General features: G+C 35.3%; 1 protein-coding gene across 2 annotated transcripts in view; it reads left to right on the top strand.

Annotated features, from left to right (window-relative positions):
* The window catches only part of trbd (ubiquitin thioesterase trabid), a 320,379-nt gene that overhangs the window by 138,355 nt on the left and 158,391 nt on the right, over window positions 1–23,633 (top strand). For both annotated transcript variants that reach the window (XM_090393330.1, XM_090393331.1), the window contains one exon: window positions 8,581–8,773. In XM_090393330.1, coding sequence (XP_090249456.1) covers window positions 8,581–8,773 — 193 coding nt within the window. The remainder of the gene's footprint in view (window positions 1–8,580; window positions 8,774–23,633) is intronic.

The raw sequence follows: 23,633 nt of genomic DNA, 5'->3' as shown, positions 1-23,633 counted from the left end.
AAGTGGTAATCGGAAGGTGCTAGGTCCGGTGAATATGGAGGATGTAGCAAAACATCCCAGTCAAGATGTAACAATTTACTCTGGGTTGTTAACAATGTGTCGGGTCTGGCGTTGTCGTGGTGAAAGACAACTCCTTTCTGATTTGCCAATTCAGGACGTTTTGTGCTAATTGCATGGGCCAGTCGCGTTAACTGTGAGCGATAGACAGTTGAATCAATCATTCTGCCTGACGGTAATATCTTGTAGTGGATAACACCGTTATAATCCCACCATACAGAGACCATCTTCTTCTTTGGGTGCAATCCTGCTTTTGAGGTTGTTTGCGTCAGTTCGCTCTTGTGCCCATGATCTTTTATATACCACGTTATCGTACACGACCCATTTTTCATCTCCCATAATCATCCGCTAATTTCCTGTGGGATCTTTCCTGAGCTGAGACTCAAGTTAGATTATACAAACATGTCAGGGGATCAAGCCATTTTGGCTGAACATTCCTTTTTCATGGGATATCAGCAAATGTGCATGAGCATAGCACATTTTCTGATGTCCCAACTGTCTATTGCTGAATTAATATCCAGGTTATGCAAAAGCACTAGGACCTCCTCCTCATGCATGTCTATCTCTTTATCCAATGTAGTGATAGCATTTTGCACCTTGTTACATTACACCTAGTTGATAAGTTTATTGAAGTGAGCAGTCATTATTTGGATAATATCTGCTTCTGACACAAGCATACCATCTGCATTTACTAATGTTATTCTTCCACATTCATTTTTTCTTATGCTGCAACATAGCAACAAAAGTTCCCTGATGAAAACAAGGGACTTGTGAACTAACTGTGTGATGCCTCATTCAGATTGATATTCATATGTTGTATTATCATTTTGCATTATGGTTTAAGCCAATAAGAATACAATTTGGTTGGCCAATCCCATAATTGCTCTCCCATCATCATTTGTTCAATATCCTGGTATATAACTACTAACAGTATGCACCACAAGCAGATGAGGATTGGACATTAGGTCATTGGCCTGGTTGGTTCTCCACATTCCTTAAAGGCTATGTAGAAGTCTTCTCCTAGTTATTCATCTTTGACCTTAAGCACTCCATTCTTATACATGAAATTCAAACAATGTCCATTAATTTTTATTATGGAATTGACAGAACTCAAAACCACTAGGATAATTTTATTATTGAATATTTTAAATAAGATGTTTCAAAATATTTTGTTGATAACATCTTCATATGAAATTTGTAACTTGGATTGAATGATGCACATCATTCATTGAATGCCTAGTTAATCATATGGATAATGTCAATGCTTTCCCACTATAACATGGGTATGTGTGAAAGTCTGTAGATTGTAGATGATTTTCGTCAGTCATTGTGAGACTGCTAGTTATTGGTAGCATGAAGGAACTTGAAAGGTTCATGTTTGTTATTACTGTTGCAGTAATTAGATAACTACTGCAACAGTAGTTAGATAATTATCCTCTAATAATCTAATCCTTAAGTCTGATTCCAGATTATAGTTTATAATCTGTTTTGGAGAGAATTAACATATTTCAAAAATGTATTTAAGTTTAGTTATGGATCTTCTGCTGTATATGAGGGTGGTCTGAAAAGTTCTCAGCAAAACAGTGAAAAAATAAATTTATAATTTCAAAATTATTTTTTATTTTTCAACATAATCTCCTTAAGACTAATACACTTATTCCAGCGATGCTCCAGTGCCATTATCCCATCCCTGTAGTGGTTCTCAGTAAGATCTGCAAAATACTCCTCTATAGCTGCAATCATCTCTTGATTCGAAGAAAAATGCTGACCAGCTAGGAAGAGTTTTAGTTTTGGGAAGAGATAGAAGTCAGAGGGAGCCAAATCTGGGGAATAGGGTGGATGTTCCAACAATTCATAGTGCAGATCCCTTAATTTTCCCATTGCCAAAACGCCTTTGTGGGCAGGTGCATTATCCTGATGAAAGATGATTTTTTTTGTTCTACAAACTGAGTCTTTTCTCACAAATTTTTTCTTGTCTGGTTAAAAGATCGAAATAATATTTCCCAGTTATTGTTTTACCCTTTTCCAGATAATTAATAAACAAAATGCCTTTATCATCCCAAAACACCGATGCCATGCTGATGAAACCAACTTTGTCTTACTTGCCAGTCCACTGTTTTGACTGCTGTTTGGATTCTGGTGTGTAATGGTGAATCCAGGTTTCATCCATAGTAATAAATCAACGCACAAAATCAGTTTTATTCTCTTGTTAAAACGCTCTTAAGCACTGTTCAGAGATTTTCATGTGCGTAAAAGCAAGCGCAGCACCCATCTTGTGGAAAGCTTTTTCATTTGCAATTCTTCATGCAAAATATATCCTACACTTTATTTTGAAATGCCTATAATCTCAGCAATTTCATACACTTTGACTCACCAGTCATCCAATACCATATTGTGCACTCGATCAATGATTTCTTGTCTTGTTACACTTTTTGGACGTCCTTCACGTGGATCATCTTCAAGGCTGGTACAGCCACATTTAAACTCGGCAGCCCATTTCTGAATTGTTGAAAACGAAGGAGAAGAGTGCCCATAAACTTTTATGAACTTCGAATGAATTTCTCTTGGCATTAAACCTTTTACAAGAATTTTATAACCATATGATACTCAATTTTATCCATTTCAAGGGATACAGACAACACTTTTGCTTCAGATAACTGTATAAAACAAACTACTTGATAAAATTACTTGCAATTTCACACTGATGCTTATGACAGATGTACCAACTTAGAAAAATAAAATCTTGCCGATAGTGTTGCCATCTATGGTCATGACTGAGAACTTTTCAGACCACCCTTGTATATATAATATTTGTAGCAAGAGATTCATAACAAGAGGATGATGTGAAGAAATGTCATGAGAATAAGGATGAGAGGTGTTATGAAATATAAAGTACAGGCTAGAAAGATATGAACATTGTATGGAAAGTGAAAGTTGGAGTATGGAAGGAAATTAGCTATGCAGGCTCAAGGCAACCCAAAAGAATTTCATTATTATGCTGCAAGTAAAAGAAGGAATAAATGTGAAGAATAATTACTGATTGCTGATGGTACTTACTCTTATGTCAGAAACAGATGTGATTGTTAGATAGGGTGGATCCAAGGTTAATAGATCTTAGCAAAGTGTATCAACCTGGTGCATGTAAGGTAGTACACAGTGCTACTGTGTTGGATGAAGAGATATAAGTGTATGATAAAGGAGGTTTTAGAGCTGTTGCATAACCTGGATAAGAATTGAGGCATTGACAATGAAAAGGGTGTAAGTGCCAAAATCCAAATTTTACAGGAGAAGCAAAAAAACCGAATGATCACCTATATAAATATTGCATTGATCTGTTGACATGAATTACAATTAGAACGAATGGGCTAGGGAACTTGTCTCCTTTTCTATATTACTGGCATTGGAACATACATCTCTTTCAGTGAGAAAACGTTTTATAAATTTTGGCACCTACACCCTTTTCATTGTCAACTCCTCAATCCAATAGTATGGACAGATGGAATATCAGCATATATGCTAAAGAGATGATTAACCAAACTGGTTAGGTCCTTAACATAGTTGTATAATTTGTATCATTTCCCAGCCCAGGAAAGATCTCTCAGTAATGGAAATAATGTATGAATTTCTTGTTGTATGAGATTCATGAAAAAACTGATGTCTAACTGCTGACCTGTCAGTATCTCTGGAGTTGGTGGTGGTGAAGATTTTAGAGAATTTGAAAAACATGAGTTAACTAAAGAGATGTCATGTCTTACTGATATGCTCATATTTTATAATTATATTATGGCTTATTTAGATTTATTTTAGTTCATATGATGATACAATGGCCTTGAGCCCCTTATGGGGAGGTACAACATCATCTCAATTCCCCTCTACACACACACCACCCTCTTATTTTATCTGGGCTTGGGATTGTAGCTGACAAATCAGGCTAGGAGGGACCGTTTCTTAAGTATTCCTGACTGTAATCCGTGTGTGTTCACGAAGCTGGTTTGTCTGTTCTGGGGGCAAAAAACCCAAGTTTCTGGGTGATCCCCCCTTCATATGAGACTGGCTAACTCCCCTTTTGTTGAAAGAGATCAGATAAAGTTCCTTACACCACGGAGGTTTTTCTAACCAAAGGGCTTTGTCTATACCGACTGAGCTACAGAGGCTCGCTTATTTAATAAAGGAGATGGTTATGCTATGATACTGTTGGACTTTACTAAGGCATTTGGTGGGATACCTAATGGAAACCTGTTCCATAAACTGGAGGATGCACGATTGAAATATTTCAATCGTGCATCCTCCCATTTATTTGACTTGGATAAATGGGTGGCTGATGGATAGATGTCAGGTAGTGATTGATATATGGAGGGTGTGAATCTCCCAGTTTTAAGTGAGCAGTGGTGTTCCTCAAGGAACACCATTTGGTCCATTGTTCCTTTTAATGATATTGGGAAAGACCTGACAGATGTTTTTTTGCTGATAATGCAAAGATAGGCAGCACAATCAAGATTGTTACTGATATGCAGCACTTACAGATGAATCGAATAACCTGGAACAGTGAGCTAATGATAATGGCTATCAATTCAGCGTTAGTAAGTGCAAAGTTAGGCACTTTGGCATGATGAGATTTCCAATAATATATTATACTGGTGGGATTGTGCTTCAAGAAACTGAGAGTAGGGACTTGGTGGATAGGCAAAGTCACATTGCAAGTACAGCTCTAAGGATGCTGAAATGGGCATTTAAATGGGTTTTTTTTATGTTGCTTCCACCCATGAAAGGTTATTTGTAAGGTTATAAGCGTATAGTACATTTACCAACGTGAATGGGCCAAGGAGTGCGGGTTGTGTAAGCCACACAACAGCACACCCAACCGAAATGGGCACATGACTCCACTGATGTGTGTGTGTGTGTAATTGATAAAAAAAAATAAAACAAACACATATTATACTGGTGGGATTGTGCTTCAAGAAACTGAGAGTAGGGACTTGGTGGATAGGCAAAGTCACATTGCAAGTACAGCTCTAAGGATGCTGAAATGGGCATTTAAATGGGTTTTTTTTATGTTGCTTCCACCCATGAAAGGTTATTTGTAAGGTTATAAGCGTATAGTACATTTACCACCGTGAATGGGCCAAGGATGTTTTTGTTTTATTTTTTTATCAATTACACACACACACACACACATCAGTGGAGTCATGTGCCCATTTCGGTTGGGTGTGCTGTTGTGTGACTTACACAACCCGCACTACAAAATTCACGTCAATTTGACCGCATTTTTATCAAATGTATGTAAGTTTTAGAAGGCATAGCGCATCCATCATAATTGGTCCAATGCAATTAATTGTAGGATAACTTTTGATTTGTCAATTAATTGTAACCAAATCTGGTACAGTAGGGGAACAATGTATTTGATTTTAAATATATTAGAAAACAATAATGAAGAAGAATGATGTTGTTATTATTATTTGACGCTCCAGGGAGTCCAAGGACTCGTCAAGGGAGAGAACTTGTGACCTCAATTACACCAACGCCATCTACCGCTGACTACCACTGGTATTTCCACAGACAATCGCAAACATCCATGCCCATGGTGGGATTTGAACCCGCAGCCTTTTAGCTGGAGAGCAGATATGCTATCCACTCAGCCAACTAGGCTGACAATAATTGTTAGTATATTTGAATTATCAAAGGTGTAAATATGTGAACCATTATTAATAAGTCATGTGAGAATGGGAAATGTAAAGGAAAGAATAAGTGTGAGTAGAAATACTTTCATCGGTGGCAAACAAATTATTAATCTTTGACATTTGTGATATGTGTGTCCTGTAATTTGCTGGGTAGAGCTAGTAGTATGTGATCCTATTAAGTCTAGACATAAGTGAATTTATGATGGCATAATTAAAAAAAAAAGCTTATGAGGAGAGAGAAAGAGATTTGTTTGCAAAGTATAAATAACTAACCAATAATAAACAGCCACTATAGGAAGAGGCTAATCCAATGAACTAGTAATGATCATCAGGTGATTCGTTTAGGCATGGCAGGAATACATGAGGTTTGATGGAGCAGCAAATCATCTTGTAAAATTTGCTTTACATGTTATGTGTATTTCTCTGGTTTATGTATATTTCACTTCATTTTCTGAGAATTTTCTTTTGTTTACTGCAACTCAGTATATATTTTATTCAATAATAGGATACATAATATCCAATCATTATCTGAATTATTCATGCTTTTGGGAATCCTACATTCAATATTTTTTTTAGTGCCAGCAACTCTTCTGTGTTTGAATAATAGATATCTCATTATACATGTCCACAAGGAGATGTGCTTTGCATTATGGGATACTAAGGCAAGCGATGAGAAGTTATACCACCTTTGCCACGAGTTGCCCCAATCCTGAAAATACTTCAGGCGCAAACTTTGTTTGCTTACACCTTGGATAAAGGATTAAACCAAATATATAATTGGTAGCATAGCCAAGTGAAAAACTTCCATCATCATAGATATCATAGATATATCTCGTATTTGCTATAACAGATATCTTAGACATTCTTTTGTAGATCACAACTTCTTATAATACACGGAAGTATTCATTTTTTATTCAGGAATAGATTAATTTTTACTTAGTCTTGTTTCTGAAGACTAGAATAAAAATGTGGTTAAAGACTCCCCTAATTATTACCTGGCTTCATATGATTCCTAAAATTAAACATAGTACACTAATGCTAAATGAAGAGACAGTTTTTAACTCTTAAACATTGAATCACATTTGCGTTAATAACTGGTGTGTGGTCACAAATACATACACCTTTGAGCCCCTTATATATACAGATAGCACAAAGGGTCAAATTCTTAGCTGTACTGTTAAAAACTTTCCAACCTCAACAGATGCTATACTGTACAAGCAAGAAAAATGAGTAGCTTTTGTTTGTCACTGGAATGAATGAAAAAAAAAAAAGTCCTTTCCTGCAGACTATGCTGCATGCATGTGATAGATACAATAACCAATTGCACCTATTAGGTGCTGTTGTCCCAGCACTCACTTTCTTCACCTTCTGGCTGATTTAAAACCACTTGAACGCTAAGAATTTGACCCTCTGTGCCATCTGTATGTCTGTTCAAAGGGCTCAAAGATGTATGTATTTGTGACCACACACCCAGGTTATTAACGCAAATTTGATTCACTGTTTAAGCATCAAAAACCATCTCTTGAAGCATTAGTGTACTGTGTTTAATTTTAGGAATCATGCGAAGCCAGGAAACAATCAGAGAAGTCTTGAACCAGAATAAATGCAAAATACAATATCGATGATATTGCTATTCCATGGATGTGCACCATGCCCGAAATATTCACCTCTGATGTGTGTGTATTTTTAAATATTTTTTTTTACCTAGTCCAGAAACCCTGCTTTAGAGACCAAACATGGAACTTTAAGCAGGGTTGGTGGTTTTACACCAGTTGATGAAACTCATTTCCCACCTGACATGTAATGATGAGGAAGTTTTTTTTTTTTTTTCTTGACATGGCATTGATATGATTAGAACTGAATTATTATGCTCAGATTTGGTCTCCCTAAGTTTTGATCAGATAAAGAAGCTATGTAGAGCATGCAAAAAGGAGTTTCAAAGATTATACCAGAATTACAGAATGTAGATTATGAGAACATATTGGAGAACATGTGGACTGCAGACACAGGAAATAGTGGGACCTTATGATGGAGGCCTAAACACTTCTGAAAGGATGTTATATGATATCACTTGATGAAATTTTTTGTTATATGGAAGGTGGACAGAGGACAAGGTTTACACACTGTTAAGAAAGGGGTGAGAACTAGATTTTTCAATCATTAAGTTTGTGATTGGAATAGTTTGCTTTTTGAAGTGATGAGTGTATCTGATGTGAATAAATTTAAGAGAAAGTATGACAACTGGCTTGGATGATCTATATCCTCCCTCAATGATGATGATAATAAAATTGATAATCAGTAATTTGTACGTCGTGTAACAAATACAGCATATACATAATGGATACAACTACATCCATTGCTTTCTGACTTTAATATAATGGATATATATATATATATATATATATATATGAGACTAGATAGACTTTTTAAATGTAGAATATTTTTTCACAGTACATATTGGATAAATGGGTATTGAAATTTAAATGTTGCCATAGTACTGTTTTCTGTGGGTTTAAGACAAGGATAAATTATTCCAAGTAGCAAACATTGGGATATTTTAAAGTATCCCTTGCATTCAAGGGATTTTTCTTCCTGTTGTGTGGTTTTCTTACACACATAACCAGACTCATATAGCAGACCTTACACTCATAATGTGTAATACAAATTAAATTAATATTGCAAACCAAAATACAACCTTGGAAAATGTTCTCAAGTTATTGCTGGCTTAAGCTTCCTAAGCAAGCATGCATGAACATCATGTTACACATAAATTTTGATATTGATTTGTTTAATATATTCAGAGTTATACATACATGGTATAAAGTGGATATTTCTTCACTTTCAGCGTGATGATCTGCTAAGTCTCTTGTTATCACATACTGGAGTTTCTCATCCAATAGCAAAAAGAGTTCCATCAGATGTTAGTAGAGATATTGCAGCTGATATTCGGCATCATATTGCTGCATCTCTCAAACAAAGAAAAGGAGAATTTCCATGCTATTTTGTAACAGAATTTGTTACGTTTGCTCTACCAGCAGGTAATATTTTAATTTGAATTTACAGAATTTGGTAATGAATTTTTTAATACAAAATGTTTTGTGGACTTTTTCTGCTGTATTTTATTTTCATTTATCTATTTCCTTTATTAAAAAGTGTTACATTAGTTTATTATTTTTTTTTATCAGCGAAGATTTCTTTATTATTAAAATTCTCCTTCTTTCTTAATGCTTATATGCACATTTCTTTTATGAGAGATTAAATCAGTTCTCTAAGTATTGCACTATCCACATCTATATCATTATTATCAGCTTTCTACTAGGATACATAAATCTGTTTAGATTAAATGGATTTATATATTCTAGCTTGATTTCCATTTAGCAGGATTTCCTCAAAATTCTTATTATTTACATCTCTGACTTTCATGTACCACTACTACAAAAGGAGGGAAAGAGTTTGCTTTTTTTTATGTTTCTGAATATAAAATTAGAGTAACTGGAAGAAAAACTAACTCCTCTAATCACATTCTCAGAATGTGATTAGAGGAGTTGATTAACTTAGTGCTGGAAAAAAAAAACATGAACAATAGCTGAGCCATATACTGAGTAATTAATTTGATGTAATTGTTGACAACATAAAAGTTTCATTAGTTCATTTCTTTCACTAGATGGTAATAACTCATGTGGTTCAGATTGGTACTGTTTTAAAATTAATAGGATATTAGTACCTTTCAAAAGAAGACAGTAATTGGAAGATAGTTATTTTGGCAGAAATGGAAGAATTTTCCATCATTGTTTAATTATTCTTAGCAAGAGACTGCAGTGTCTCTCTCTCTCTCTATATATATATATATACTCTTATTTGCATTTTTAATTTTCATAGTGTTCCCCCCCCCGTAATATTTCCATTTTATTAATACATTTAGATTTTTAAATACATCCTTGTCTTAAAACATTAGTTATTGTGCTGTGCAATGCTTTGGTTTTCTGGTACAAAAGTGTTTAAAAATGAGGCCCTTTGAGTGAAGCCTTGTTTTATATTTCTTCATTATCATAAACATAAAGTTTGTTATTTTTATCTTTCAAGGTGAGCTTCCAAGTCCATACATTTTTAATACAGAATAAAAACATTACTGTGCATGGGGGGGGGGGGGGATTGGCATTGGCGAGTATGGCTGATAGTCATACTGTGGTAACTGCATGAACTGAATAACTTTAAGTTCATGTACCACGGAGCATTAAGGACTTGAACACCTTTAGGTCTTTAATGTGAGACGGGACACATTGCCAAGGGAGTCGGACCGGATATTATAGTAGACCAAGGGAATCTAACTTGAAAATAAAGGTAACTTAGAGAGTCTTACCTGATGATTAAGATTGCAGATTAGTTTTACCCTACTGATGACTAGTTGTTGCGATAGTAATCCTACTGATAGGTAGGTGGATTTGTGAAATCTCTTTTCCATTTAATTAGTTCATCACACTGTGAACATTATTATTATACAAGTCTGCATCTAATCATAATTTCCTATGATGAGTGAGCCAGCATGGTGTTGTAATAGCATCCCTGCTATGCATCTGCAGATCATCTTTATAGAGTACATATTATCTTTTACAAATTCCTGTTAAAAGAAAACCACTGATACAATGTTCGTGTCATCGTTCCCCATCATTAATTTCTTTAAACATTTTGGGCTGTCCTGATATATGACTTGGATAATGAAAGATTTTAAAAATGTTTGTGAAAATTTTGACATGCTTATTTTGTTTTAAAGAATCAGCAAGCACATGCAGACTTTTTTCTTGTAGCATCACCATTTTTAGCTCTTGTCACGTGATATCCTATTCTCAGCATTGGTGGGAAGGTTTTTATAAGAATGTTTATTAATCACAGCATTAATAAGTCTACTACACTTCATTAACAAAAGTGAAGACAGCATTAGTTCTAATTCTAATACACCTTTAAGTGCAAAAATTATCTATCATTGGTCAACTAATTTTCTTAGAAAAATGGAGTAGTAGTGCAATGTTTGGTTTAAGGCCCAGTCTCAAAAGAATTACTAGTGGACCTATCGTACATAAGCTCAGTGCATCCACAGGCATCTCGCAAAACCAGGTTGTGTTGGAAATACTGTTGGCACTTTTGCCAACATCTCAGAATCTTTAGGCAAGATAAATTTGTTCTACTCCAAATTAATGCATGCTGTAAGAAACTGTGTGGCATTTGATTTCACAGAATATCCTTATTTCTGCTGAAGTAGAAAAAATTGTGAAATCAGCCAGACATTGGGCAGAAAAGACTTTGCATAGATTGAAGGAATCAATATTAAGAGCACATCACAGGTGATAGAGTTTAGTGAGGTTAAAGAGATGGATGAACATATATTTCAGATGAAAAGTGATGCATGCTGAAAAATCTGAAACCCATTAAAATGACAGAGAGAGAGAGAGAGAGAGAGATGGAAAATTTAAGTTGCCATTTTAGCTGCTATACATTCCATATGAAATATAATGAATTTCAGAAGATATCAGACCCAGAGTTAACTCACCAAGTTCTTTCTTTAAACCATTTGAGTTTCTCAATTAACTAACTATGCTAAATCCAGTAATATGCATTAATTTTGATAGGGTATTCTATAATGTGTTATCTTTATTTCTGTGTATCAGAAATAAAGATAACACATTATCTTTAGGTATATATAATTAATTATACATTAAAAATAAATTGAGCCTGTGTAGCTCAGTGGATGTGGCGTTTGCATACAACCGCGCTTGGCTGCACGAAGGAAGTCTTGGTTTCAAGTCTATTCGGCGACTAGAGGAAATTTTTCTAAGCCTTTTTTCGACCGGTTCCCAAGTTAGTCGATCTCTGGCACAGGCAAGCAGGTTTTTCCTCCCGGAAACTCGGGTTTTTCGTCCTGTAAACTCAAGAAAATCGACCGTAGAACCCACATTATTTCAGACATTAAATATATTTGTGTTAGGCACCACGAGATGGCGGCACATTTGAGCCGTCTCTCTTCACTGCGTACCGCTTAATTAGTGATAGCCTTGGGCCATCTGTCTCTGATTGGGTACCAGTGTAGATTGAACTGCCCACTCAGTCTCCAAAAGTTAGATAGGGCTAAATGGCCTCGCCTACTCCCGTATACGGGAATAAAAAGGCGTTAGCTGATTTTTTTTTATTTTTTATTTTTTTTTTATTTTAAAAATAAATACTGGCTTAACATATAAAAATTAGGATTTATTTGCCATTAGGGTTTGTTGATTGTTAAGAGGTTATTTTCAGAGGGAGGACCGGGGGGGGGGGGAGGAAGTGGTAAGAAACATTAAAAGTACATTCAGAAGGTGACAGCATATGGTTGAACTCAAGTCTTTGTACACCATTAAAGTTTGATGAGATTATATATATTGTAATAATATGTGAATTTCTTCCGATTGCACTTCTCAGAAGTTCATATTGTATATTATTTAATGATAATTTTCATCATTTCTGAAAGGAAAAAAAATATATATTAAAAAAAAGGAGAGAGAGCAGAGGTATAATAGATTTAGTTTAATCCTTTATCCCAGTGAGAGCAAACAAAGTTTGCGCCTGAAAATATCTTCAGGACTAAATATAGTGGTGTACTATCTTATCCAGTAAGTAGTGCAACACCAAGGCAACTCGTGGCAAAGGTGGAGCAAGCTACCAGGCACTTCTAACCCAGTATCTCCCATAATGCAAAACACATTTCCTATGTGGATATGTATACTGTTATGCATTAAAGGGATTGGCCATCTACCCAGACTAGTTTCGACCTTTATTGAGGTCTCTTCAGTGGGAGCCAGGCCCAGAGCTGGAGATACCAGGCAGAAGCAGTAGCAAGTCATCTGTGCCTATGGGAGTTACCAAAAGGTTTATCACCTTTTTTAAAAATTACTCTGGATTTAGAGAAAGATGTTGAAAATTTATTTATCACTAGGTTAGACTATAATAGATTTAGTTTAATCCTTTATCCCAGTGAGAGCAAACAAAGTTTGCGCCTGAAAATATCTTCAGGACTAAATATAGTGGTGTACTATCTTATCCAGTAAGTAGTGCAACACCAAGGCAACTCGTGGCAAAGGTGGAGCAAGCTACCAGGCACTTCTAACCCAGTATCTCCCATAATGCAAAACACATTTCCTATGTGGATATGTATACTGTTATGCATTAAAGGGATTGGCCATCTACCCAGACTAGTTTCGACCTTTATTGAGGTCTCTTCAGTGGGAGCCAGGCCCAGAGCTGGAGATACCAGGCAGAAGCAGTAGCAAGTCATCTGTGCCTATGGGAGTTGCCAAAAGGTTTATCACCTTTTTTAAAAATTACTCTGGATTTAGAGAAAGATGTTGAAAATTTATTTATCACTAGGTTAGACTATAATAGATTTAGTTTAATCCTTTATCCCAGTGAGAGCAAACAAAGTTTGCGCCTGAAAATATCTTCAGGACTAAATATAGTGGTGTACTATCTTATCCAGTAAGTAGTGCAACACCAAGGCAACTCGTGGCAAAGGTGGAGCAAGCTACCAGGCACTTCTAACCCAGTATCTCCCATAATGCAAAACACATTTCCTATGTGGATATGTATACTGTTATGCATTAAAGGGATTGGCCATCTACCCAGACTAGTTTCGACCTTTATTGAGGTCTCTTCAGTGGGAGCCAGGCCCAGAGCTGGAGATACCAGGCAGAAGCAGTAGCAAGTCATCTGTGCCTATGGGAGTTGCCAAAAGGTTTATCACCTTTTTTAAAAATTACTCTGGATTTAGAGAAAGATGTTGAAAATTTATTTATCACTAGGTTAGACTATAATAGATTTAGTTTAATAAATTTTCAACATCTTTCTCTAAATCCAGAGTAATTTTTAAAAAAGGTGATAAACCTTTTGGCAACTCCCATAGGCACAGATGACTTGCTACTGCTTCTGCCTGGTATCTCCAGCTCTGGGCCTGGCTCCCACTGAAGAGACCTCAATAAAGGTCGAAACTAGTCTGGGTAGATGGCCAATCCCTTTAATGCATAACAGTATACATATCCACATAGGAAATGTGTTTTGCATTATGGGAGATACTGGGTTAGAAGTGCCTGGTAGCTTGCTCCACCTTTGCCACGAGTTGCCTTGGTGTTGCACTACTTACTGGATAAGATAATACACCACTATATTTAGTCCTGAAGATATTTTCAGGCGCAAACTTTGTTTGCTCTCACTGGGATAAAGGATTAAACTAAATCTATTATAGTCTAACCTAGTGATAAATAAATTTTCAACATCTTTCTCTAAATCCAGAGTAATTTTTAAAAAAGGTGATAAACCTTTTGGCAACTCCCATAGGCACAGATGACTTGCTACTGCTTCTGCCTGGTATCTCCAGCTCTGGGCCTGGCTCCCACTGAAGAGACCTCAATAAAGGTCGAAACTAGTCTGGGTAGATGGCCAATCCCTTTAATGCATAACAGTATACATATCCACATAGGAAATGTGTTTTGCATTATGGGAGATACTGGGTTAGAAGTGCCTGGTAGCTTGCTCCACCTTTGCCACGAGTTGCCTTGGTGTTGCACTACTTACTGGATAAGATAGTACACCACTATATTTAGTCCTGAAGATATTTTCAGGCGCAAACTTTGTTTGCTCTCACTGGGATAAAGGATTAAACTAAATCTATTATAGTCTAACCTAGTGATAAATAAATTTTCAAGAGCAGAGGTATGTATAATTAATTATACATTAATAATATGTGACAAGTTATTGTCAAAAATTACATGTTGTGAAGTGTCACAACAAATCAGCTGAAAGTTGAGTGAACATTGAGTTTAAAGACCTCTAAGAGAGAAGGCTATCCCAGAGGACAGCAGTAAAAGTCGTGAACCTTTAAAAGAGAAAGAATAATTTTCTGTGTGAGTTTGGAGTTGAACAGTAAAGAGGTTTTGAAATTAATTGCTGTACATGTCTAGAAATTGTGATGCTGATTTTGATGAATAGTGACCATGGAAATATCTGAAGAAATCTGTACTGATTTCTCCAAATGTATTGATCCTTTTGAAATCAGTATTGAATGTTGATAATTTGCTTCCAGTTGTTTTGAAATTTATTATAAAGAAAAGTGACAATTTTGATGAAAGTCATTTGCAATATGCTTGACACTTCTTTTCTTGAACATCTTGGCACATTGCTTGGAAAAGCAAAGTTTAGTTAAGGATCAATAATTTAAAGAATGGAAGGAATATTCACATCTATTCCAATGGGAATTATTTCATTGCTGCATTCATGGCGAATGCTTGAATCAGAATACCAACAGTATAATAAATTAATTTAATCCTTTATCCAAGTGTGTGCAAACAAAGTTTGCACCTGAAAGTATCTTCAGGACTGGGGTAAGGTAGTGCAACACCAGGGTGACTCCTTGCAAAGGTGGAGCAAGATACTATCACTCCTATCTCAGTATCTCCCATAATGCAAAACACATCTCCTTGCAGATATGTATAATGTTATGCATTAAGGGAAGGGCCACTACCCAGGTCGAAACTAGTCTGGGTAGTGGCCCTTCCCTTAATGCATAACATTATACATATCTGCAAGAAGATGTGTTTTGCATTATGGGAGATACTGAGATAGGAGTGTTGGTAGCTTGCTCCACCTTTGCAAAGAGTTGCCCGGTGTTGTACCACTTTACCCCAGTCCTGAAGATACTTTCAGGTGCAAACTTTGTTTGCACACACTTGGATAAAGGATTAAACTAAATTTATTATAGTCTAACCAAGTGAAAAATAAACTTTTAATACCACAGTAATCTAACCAAGAAAACAAAGCATGGAGATTATAAATGAAGATTGTCAGAGATGGTGTTTCAGTTAAAGACATAACTCCTGTTGGTGACAGTGATCATGCAGTACTCTCTTGGAAGTGGCAAAGTTTATGAATGTTCCATTCAGAAAGGGTTACATGCTGTGAACTACAAAGCAGGAAATTATGACCAACTTGAGGAGTATACTGAGTTCAGCGGCATGGTATCGGCTGCCAGATGGGAAGAATATTAACAGTGCACTGGAAGCATTTAAAAAATACTTCAATAATGCAATATGTCCCGGGAGTGAATAAAATAAGTAGGGTAGCAGTGAAATGAATGTGTAATCTTATTTAGCAAGAGATTCATAAGAAAAGGATGATGTGGAAGGAATATTGTATGCATAAGGATGATGTCCATTATGAAAAGTTCAGAAGAGTCACAACAATTGTATGTAAAGCTAAGTCTAAAGGTAAGAAAAGAAACTGGCTCTGCAAGCTAAAGACAACTCCAAAAAATTCTGTCAATATGCTGTAAGTAAAAAAAAAAAAAAATTGAATATGAATGAATAACTCAACAGAATGCAGTTGGTGTGAGCATGACGTATGCAGAAGAAGTTGTTCGACTAATGAGTAGCCATTTTGCTAAAAGCTATCAATCTGGTGTATGTGACATTGAGTTCAATACTACCTCTTCACTAGATGAAGAAACTCAGGCATATGAAGAGGAGGTATTAGAGCTATTGCACAAACTGAATAAAAATTCAGCAATGGGGACTGATGAGATATCAGCACAGGTGCTAAAAGGGTGTTCAACTGAACTGGCTATTCCTTTGATCAGGCTATATAAATTGAGTCTCAGAACAGGGAAGATTTGGCAGGAATGGAAAGAATGTATGGTATTCCCATTGCACAAGGATGGTGCAAAGACTACTATATCCAATTAACAACCAATCAGTATCTCAGGAGTAGTGAAGATTTTGGAAAAATTGGTTAGGGCTCGCATTCAGAAATGGGTTGACAGTGAATCTCTACTTTGCAATGAACAGCATGGGTTAATTAAGGGAAGGTCATGTTTTAACAACTTGCTCACATTCAGTAATAATGTTATTGATATAGACAAGGGGAATTGATACACCATGATACTTTTGGATTTTGCTAAGGCTTTTGGCAGAATGCAGTATGGAAGAGTGTTGCATAAATTGGAGAATATGGGTTTTGATTATAAAATATTATATGAAATTCTACCCAATGTCAATCAGTACATTGACATTCGGAAGGATTTGATATGCAACATATAGCTGGTGCGTGTTGTATGCGGCCTTCCTCAATGAGTCCCTGACTCCTTGTAGGTCTCTTAATTATAAAAATTAATAATTATAATAAATAAATAAATATACCTGAGTACTACAGAAATTGAAGTTTTCTATAGTGGGTAGTTTGCTGTAGAAAATTTCTTTTATCATATCATTTCACCTATGAGGCTGGTTAGTTTTACTGAGTGAGTTTTTACATTAGTAATTGTCAGTAATCTAATTATACTCATTGGTATCCATATATTGTCATGGATTAGAATGATTATGTGATCATTGCAGTTTGATTTGACCAACTGTTGTGTTTTGATCTAAAACTCTCATATCTGTATCAGTCTTTCTATATTTCAGTCTTCACCTATCCTTTTGCTTGCCATTCTTGCATCAAACAGTTTCTTTGCTGATCTTCATTCTTCATTCTGTTTAAGTGACCACACCACTTTAGAATAGCTCTGCTTATCCATTTCAAATTTTAAAATTAAAGGCAAGTTATTTTCTGATATCCTCATTTTTAATATGGTTCTACTAATGATGCCATCTTCTAATTCTTTTCATTTTCTTGAGAGCTCTCTGCTGTGATTTCTAGTTTTTGAACTGTTTTATTTTTAACCAACTGTTTGATCACTCAACACTGTGCTTTTGGCTTATGTTTCTTTTTTGTTCCTGGAAATTTATTAAGTTGACTCCTCCACTTGATTTACTCATTATTCAATTTCCATATTTAATTTGTGATTTTCACCAAAATTGGGCCTGAATAGCAGAAATGGGAAATTGGTCCTATAGGATCAGTATTGAGTATCTGGTTCAAGTTTTTGTTTTCTGCTTGTTTTCATAGATTGTATTTCTGTTTCTTATTTTCATAAGTTTTTACCAGCAGTTATTTAATTGAGGTTAAGTTGCTTGAAATTTCTAGCAGATTTATTTAAGATGTTAATATCATCTGAACAGAATTAAAAACTAAGCTTAACATCTTTGGTTTAAATATCAGGTTTTATATTACTTTTCTTAATGATATGATTGATCCAAATTATACAAATGTAAAAACACATTTCCTAGGAAAGGTATGCTGTTATTACATTATGGTGGGAGGTCACTACCCAGACCGGTTTCAGCCTTTTTTGAGGCGTCATCAATGAGTAGCTAGACCAAATAGATACCAAAGGGTATAGCGAAAAGAACTTATATACTCTGCTATACGAGTTGTCAAACAGGTGCAACCATTAAGTTACTTAAATATAAAGAGCCAATAGGCTTCATTTCGGTGATATAAACATTATTTAAATTAAGGGGATATTAATCCCACATTGTTTTAAAACTGAATAAGAAACTCAAAGATTGGAATCAGAGAGTTTCATGCTGAATATAGTAAACTATAAAAGTATCGGCGATTATGGCGATATCCTCTTAATTTAAATAATGTTTATATCACCGAAATGAAGCCTATTGGCTCTTTATATTTAAGTAACTTAATGGTTGCACCTGTTTGACAACTCATATAGCAGAGTATATAAGTTCTTTTCGCTATACCCTTTGGTATCTATTTGGTCTAGCTACTCACTGATGAAGCCTCAAAAAAGGCTGAAACCGGTCTGGGTAGTGACCTCCCACCATAATGTAATAACAGCATACATTTCCTAGGAAATGTGTTTTTACATTATGGAAAATACCAAGAATAGCGATCAGAACTTCACCACCTTTGCTGCGAGTTGCCCGAGATTGTACTACGTACTGGGATTACTTGCATTAGCTCACGCTAGTAATCGCCAATACTTTTATAGTTTACTATATTCGGCATGAAACTCTCTGATTCCAATCTTTGAGTTTCTTATTCGGTTTTAAAACAATGTGGGATTAATATCCCCTTAATTTAAATGATATTTATTATATTTTTATGATTTTGCACTATCATAAGGTAACAATTTCATCTTAGCAATTCCTATTTTACCTAAATTGAGCTTATTCTTCATCAGTTTTTCTCTCATTACTTCAAAAATGGATCTTCACCATTTATCAAATATATTGTCATAAACTTTCTTTGAACTATCATTAAAGAAATTCATCTACCATTTTCACATTTACTACCATTTTCACTTTTTTCCAGTGTTATTTTAGAAATTAGTATAAAGAGAACTCTACTCTGCTCATCTCAGAATCTATCTTTTCACTAATCTTCCTAGATTATGCAGTACAGCTACTGCAAAATAATTTTATACCATGGCATTTCATCATTCCAAGTTGATTTTCGTCTGCTCCTGATGCCTTTCCATATTTGAGAATTTTTATGACTTTTTTTTTTTCTTACTTCAAATATTGATAGATACTCGTGCCGTTTCTTCTGGATATTTTTTAAAATTTTTTGAAACTTGTTACTTTTATTTAATAGTTTTAAAGTAATTTTTTTATAAAAATATATTACTCCTGCACACAAGGACATATTGAAATAAATGCTGTGGGGGTGCTTCATGTAAAAGCATGAGGCACCTTTATCCAAGTGAAAGCAAACAAAGTTTGGGCATGAAGTAACTTCATGGGTGGGCAGTTCATATATATATAGAGGCTAATGACTTCGTATCACTTGGGCTTAGTATCCCATAATGCAAAGCATGTATCCTTACAGACATTTTTAATGCTGTGCATTATGGGAAAGGTCACTACCAAGACTGGTTTTGACCTTTACTGAAATTTCATCAGTGGAAGCCAGATCTAGAAGTGATACCAAGGTGGAAGTGATGTTATTGTTTAAATCATATTTAAGTCATATTTCCATATGCAGGTAGCCAAAATGTGTCACACATTATTACTAAAATACCCTGGATTAGAGATAGATGTTGAAAGTTTTTCCACTTGGTTATGCTATAAATTAAATGTGCCAAGAAATTATATTCTTGTTTTAATCCTTTATCATTTCTAGCTCTGGCTCCCACTAATGAGACCTCAATAAAGGTTGAAACCAGTCTTGATAGTGACCCCTTCCCTATGTATAATGCAGTGTTTCTCAACGTGGGGCGTACGCCCCTCACGGGGGCAATTTGAAAATGTACATATACATATTTATATTATACTTTTTCAGAACTTGGCTGACTATTATGCTGGGGGGGGGGCATCAAAATCTTTGAGACGTTGAGGGTGGGGCATGATCCAAAAAACGTTGAGAAACATGGTATAATGCATAGCATTTCTATTAACACTCTAAGATTCCTAGTCTGATGAGTTTCTTCTAGCATAATCCCACCAATATAATATGACATTGCATATCTAATCATGGCAAAGTGCACGACTTTGCATTTACTGACATCCATTTTCCCATGCCCACAGTTCCAGCCTATTCAAATCATTCTGCAATTACTGCATATCAGACGAAGCTCTTTGGTCTTTCCATCCAAATGGCTTCATCTATACTTAACTGAGCTATGGAGGCTCTTGGTACAACTTATTAGTTGCAGCTGACTTGTGACACTTGTTACTTGTAACTAATCTTAAATCTTGCAGACTCACATCCTCTGTGTACTATTTTTTCAATATCTTGTCAGTCAGTCATCCTCTTAACCACTCTAATATTTTATAATCCAAAGCCATATTCCCAATTTATACAACAATCTTCCATGCTGTATTCTGTCAAAAACCTTTGCAAAATCTAAAATTATCATGGTGTGTCTATTCTGTTTGTCTAGTTCAATGGTAAAATTATTATATCAGGTCATCCCAAAAGTAATGTCATTTTTTATACTCTGCTTGTTCAAACATGTCTCAGCTTGTCTAAACATTAATTTTTAAAGCTTTATGAGTACTACTAAGTTGAGGCAGCCTCATTTTAAGGAATTCCACCTTGCAAGAATATCATAAATAAGTTATTGTTTAAATCAGTGCTTCCCAAACTGGGGCTGTAGGTTTTGTTGAGGAGTGCCGTGAAATGATGAAAACAAATTGAAAATGGTTTAAGACTAAGTAGATCTTTTTATCTTAAAAGAAACATATTTCTTATTATTTCTTTTTTGTAATTTTTTATATTTTAATGGGGAAAAAATCGCACATTGGTGCAGGTTCACAAATTTTGCTTCCTGCGTATTTTGGCGCTTAATGAATATTAGTAAATATATGCTTATTCATATAAGTTTCATTTCAAAGCAGAAATCTAAGAATTGCAGTTTCAAATATTTCACCTGATATTGACTTTTTGTGCAGCAGAATTGAAACACATCCATCACATTAAATTGTTATTAAACTTTTATGTTTTAAATTCTTTCTTTATTACTAATCGTTTTACATTTCATGTGCTTGTATGCAAATGTACAATAACAATATATCTATCTATATAAAAATATGAGATAATATGCCATGTCAAATGTGTATGCAAGATGCTAAAAATGTAATATTTGCATTTGATTTTTGCGATATTCAGTGTGTATGTTTTGTATTGAATATAAATACAATAAATATTATAATATTTATTGTATTTATATTAACCTGTCTATATTATGATTTTTTTTCAAGAGGGGCTGTGAATATTTTAATTTTTCCATTGGGGGCCCTGACATCCAGAAGTTTGGGAAGCACTGGTTTAAATAACTCTTTATTACTGTGGAGGTCACTGAAGAGCACATTAGGCATATCATGCTGTATGAGTCCAAAAATGCAACAGTGCTGCTAACACTGTAAAAAATGTGCAAGAAGTGTATGGCAATAATGTTTTGAATATGCAAAAGTGCCAGCAGTGGTTCCATTTAGAGAAGTGGGAATTTAGCTTAAAACACTCTCCAAGATCTGTGTGTCCTGTCTCTCTCTTGATGATGATATGCTGGAAGCTGCTATTGCAAGAAATGCCAATGCAACTATTAACAATTTAGTGCAGAACTATTGAATATTTAGCAAAAGATCTCAATTCATCGTCATCAACCATCCGTTGCCATTTGCAAGAACTTGGAATAGTGTCTAAGCTCGGCAAGTGGGTTACTCAAGAACTGACAAACAACAATCTAAGAGAGCGCGTCAACATCTGTGCTACTCTTCTTCTCGAGAGGTTCAAATGCAGATTGAACCTCTCGAGAAGAAGAGGTTCAAATGCAGATTGAACCTCTTCATTTGGTAGAATATGGCTGATATTATACTCTTTGAACTCTTGCCACAAAACCAAACAATCACAGCTGAAGTATACTGTGAATAACTGAATCAAATGAATGAAAAACTGAAAGAAAAGAGATGTTCTCTGGTCAATCGAAAGGGTGTTGTTTTTTACCATGATAACGCATCCCCTCATAAGTGCAAGAATCTTCTGTACCAAGATTGAGGAAATTGACTGGGAAAATCTTTCACATCCTCTTTATTCTCCTGATCCTGCACTTTCAGATTATCACTTATTTCGAAGTTTGCAACATTTCATTAATGAAAACGTTATAATACATTAGAGACACTGAAATTGAGCTTATGCACTTATGCAACTTCTTTGCCTTCAAACCTCCCGAATTCCATAGAAATGGCATTATGAAGCTTTCACAATGTTGGAAGAGTGTTATTGATTCAAATGGAAAATATATACTTGATTGAATTACTTGATTTATCTTTTATATCCTTTCAAAACTTAATGCTAAAAATGACATTACTTTTGGGATGACCTGATAGAATGTGAGCAAGTTGTAAAACATGACCTTCCCTTAGTAAACCTATGCTGTCCTTTGCAAAGCAGAGATTATTCACCAACACTCCTGAGATACTGACTGTTTGATAGTTGGATACATCGGTCTTTGCACCACCCTTATGCAATGGGATTACCACACATTCTTTCCTTTCCTGCCAAATCTTCCCTGTTATGAGATTCAATTTAATAGCCTGGTCAAAGGAATAGCCAATTCAGCTGAAGACTTTTAGCACCTGTGCTGATAGCCCATCAGTCCCTATTGCAGAATTCATATTCAGTTTGTGCAACAGCTCTAATACCTCCTCTTCATCCAGTGAAGAGGTAGTATTGAACTCAATGTTGCATACACCAGGTTGATAGCTTTCAGCAAAATGGGCACTCGTTAGTTGAACAACCTCTTCTGCATCTGTCACCATCACACCATCTGCAGTCTGTAGAGTTATTCTTTCATATTCATTCTTTTTTTTACTTGTAGCATATCGATAGAATTCTTTGGAGTTGTCTTCAGCTTGCAAAGCCAGTTTCTTTTCTTACCTTTAGACTTAGCTTTACATACAACAGTTGTGACTCTTTTGACCTTTTCATAACAGACATAATCATCCTTATGCACACGGTATTGCTTCCATTTCATCCTTTTCTTACGAATCTCTTGCTTAATAAGATTACACATCCATTTGACTCCTACCCTATTTATTCTTCAAACTCTCTGGACACATTCTGATATTGCATCATGCAAGTATTTTGTAAATGCTTGCTGTACACTGTGAATATTCTTCCCATCCAGCAACCAATACCATTCTGCTGAACTCAGTTCAGTATACTCCTCAGTTGGTCATAATTTACTGCTTTGTAGTTTAGCATGTAACCTTTTCTGAATGGAGCATTACATTCATAAAATTAGTCACTTCCCACTTGAGTACTGCATGACACTATTATCAAATCTAATGCTCTTTGACCTCGAGTTCCTTCTGTCACTTGCTGCTTGAGGAATTTGTCTTCCAACAGCTCAATAAATTCACTTTCATTGTTCTCATTAGATTTTACTGCTATCCAATTAATATTTGGATAATTAAAGTCTCTCAGTTTGATTAATCTCTTCGCACCCATCGTCTCTATTTGGTGATACATTTCTTCATCACTAGCAAT

This window comes from Typopeltis vanoorti, chromosome 5 (genome assembly GCF_054136105.1).
Source record: "Typopeltis vanoorti isolate ZY-2024b chromosome 5, IOZ_Tvanoo_1.0, whole genome shotgun sequence".
Taxonomy (NCBI): domain Eukaryota; kingdom Metazoa; phylum Arthropoda; class Arachnida; order Uropygi; family Thelyphonidae; genus Typopeltis; species Typopeltis vanoorti.
The sequence above is the reverse complement of the archived record's forward strand: the minus strand, read 5'-3'. Positions and strand labels throughout refer to the sequence as shown.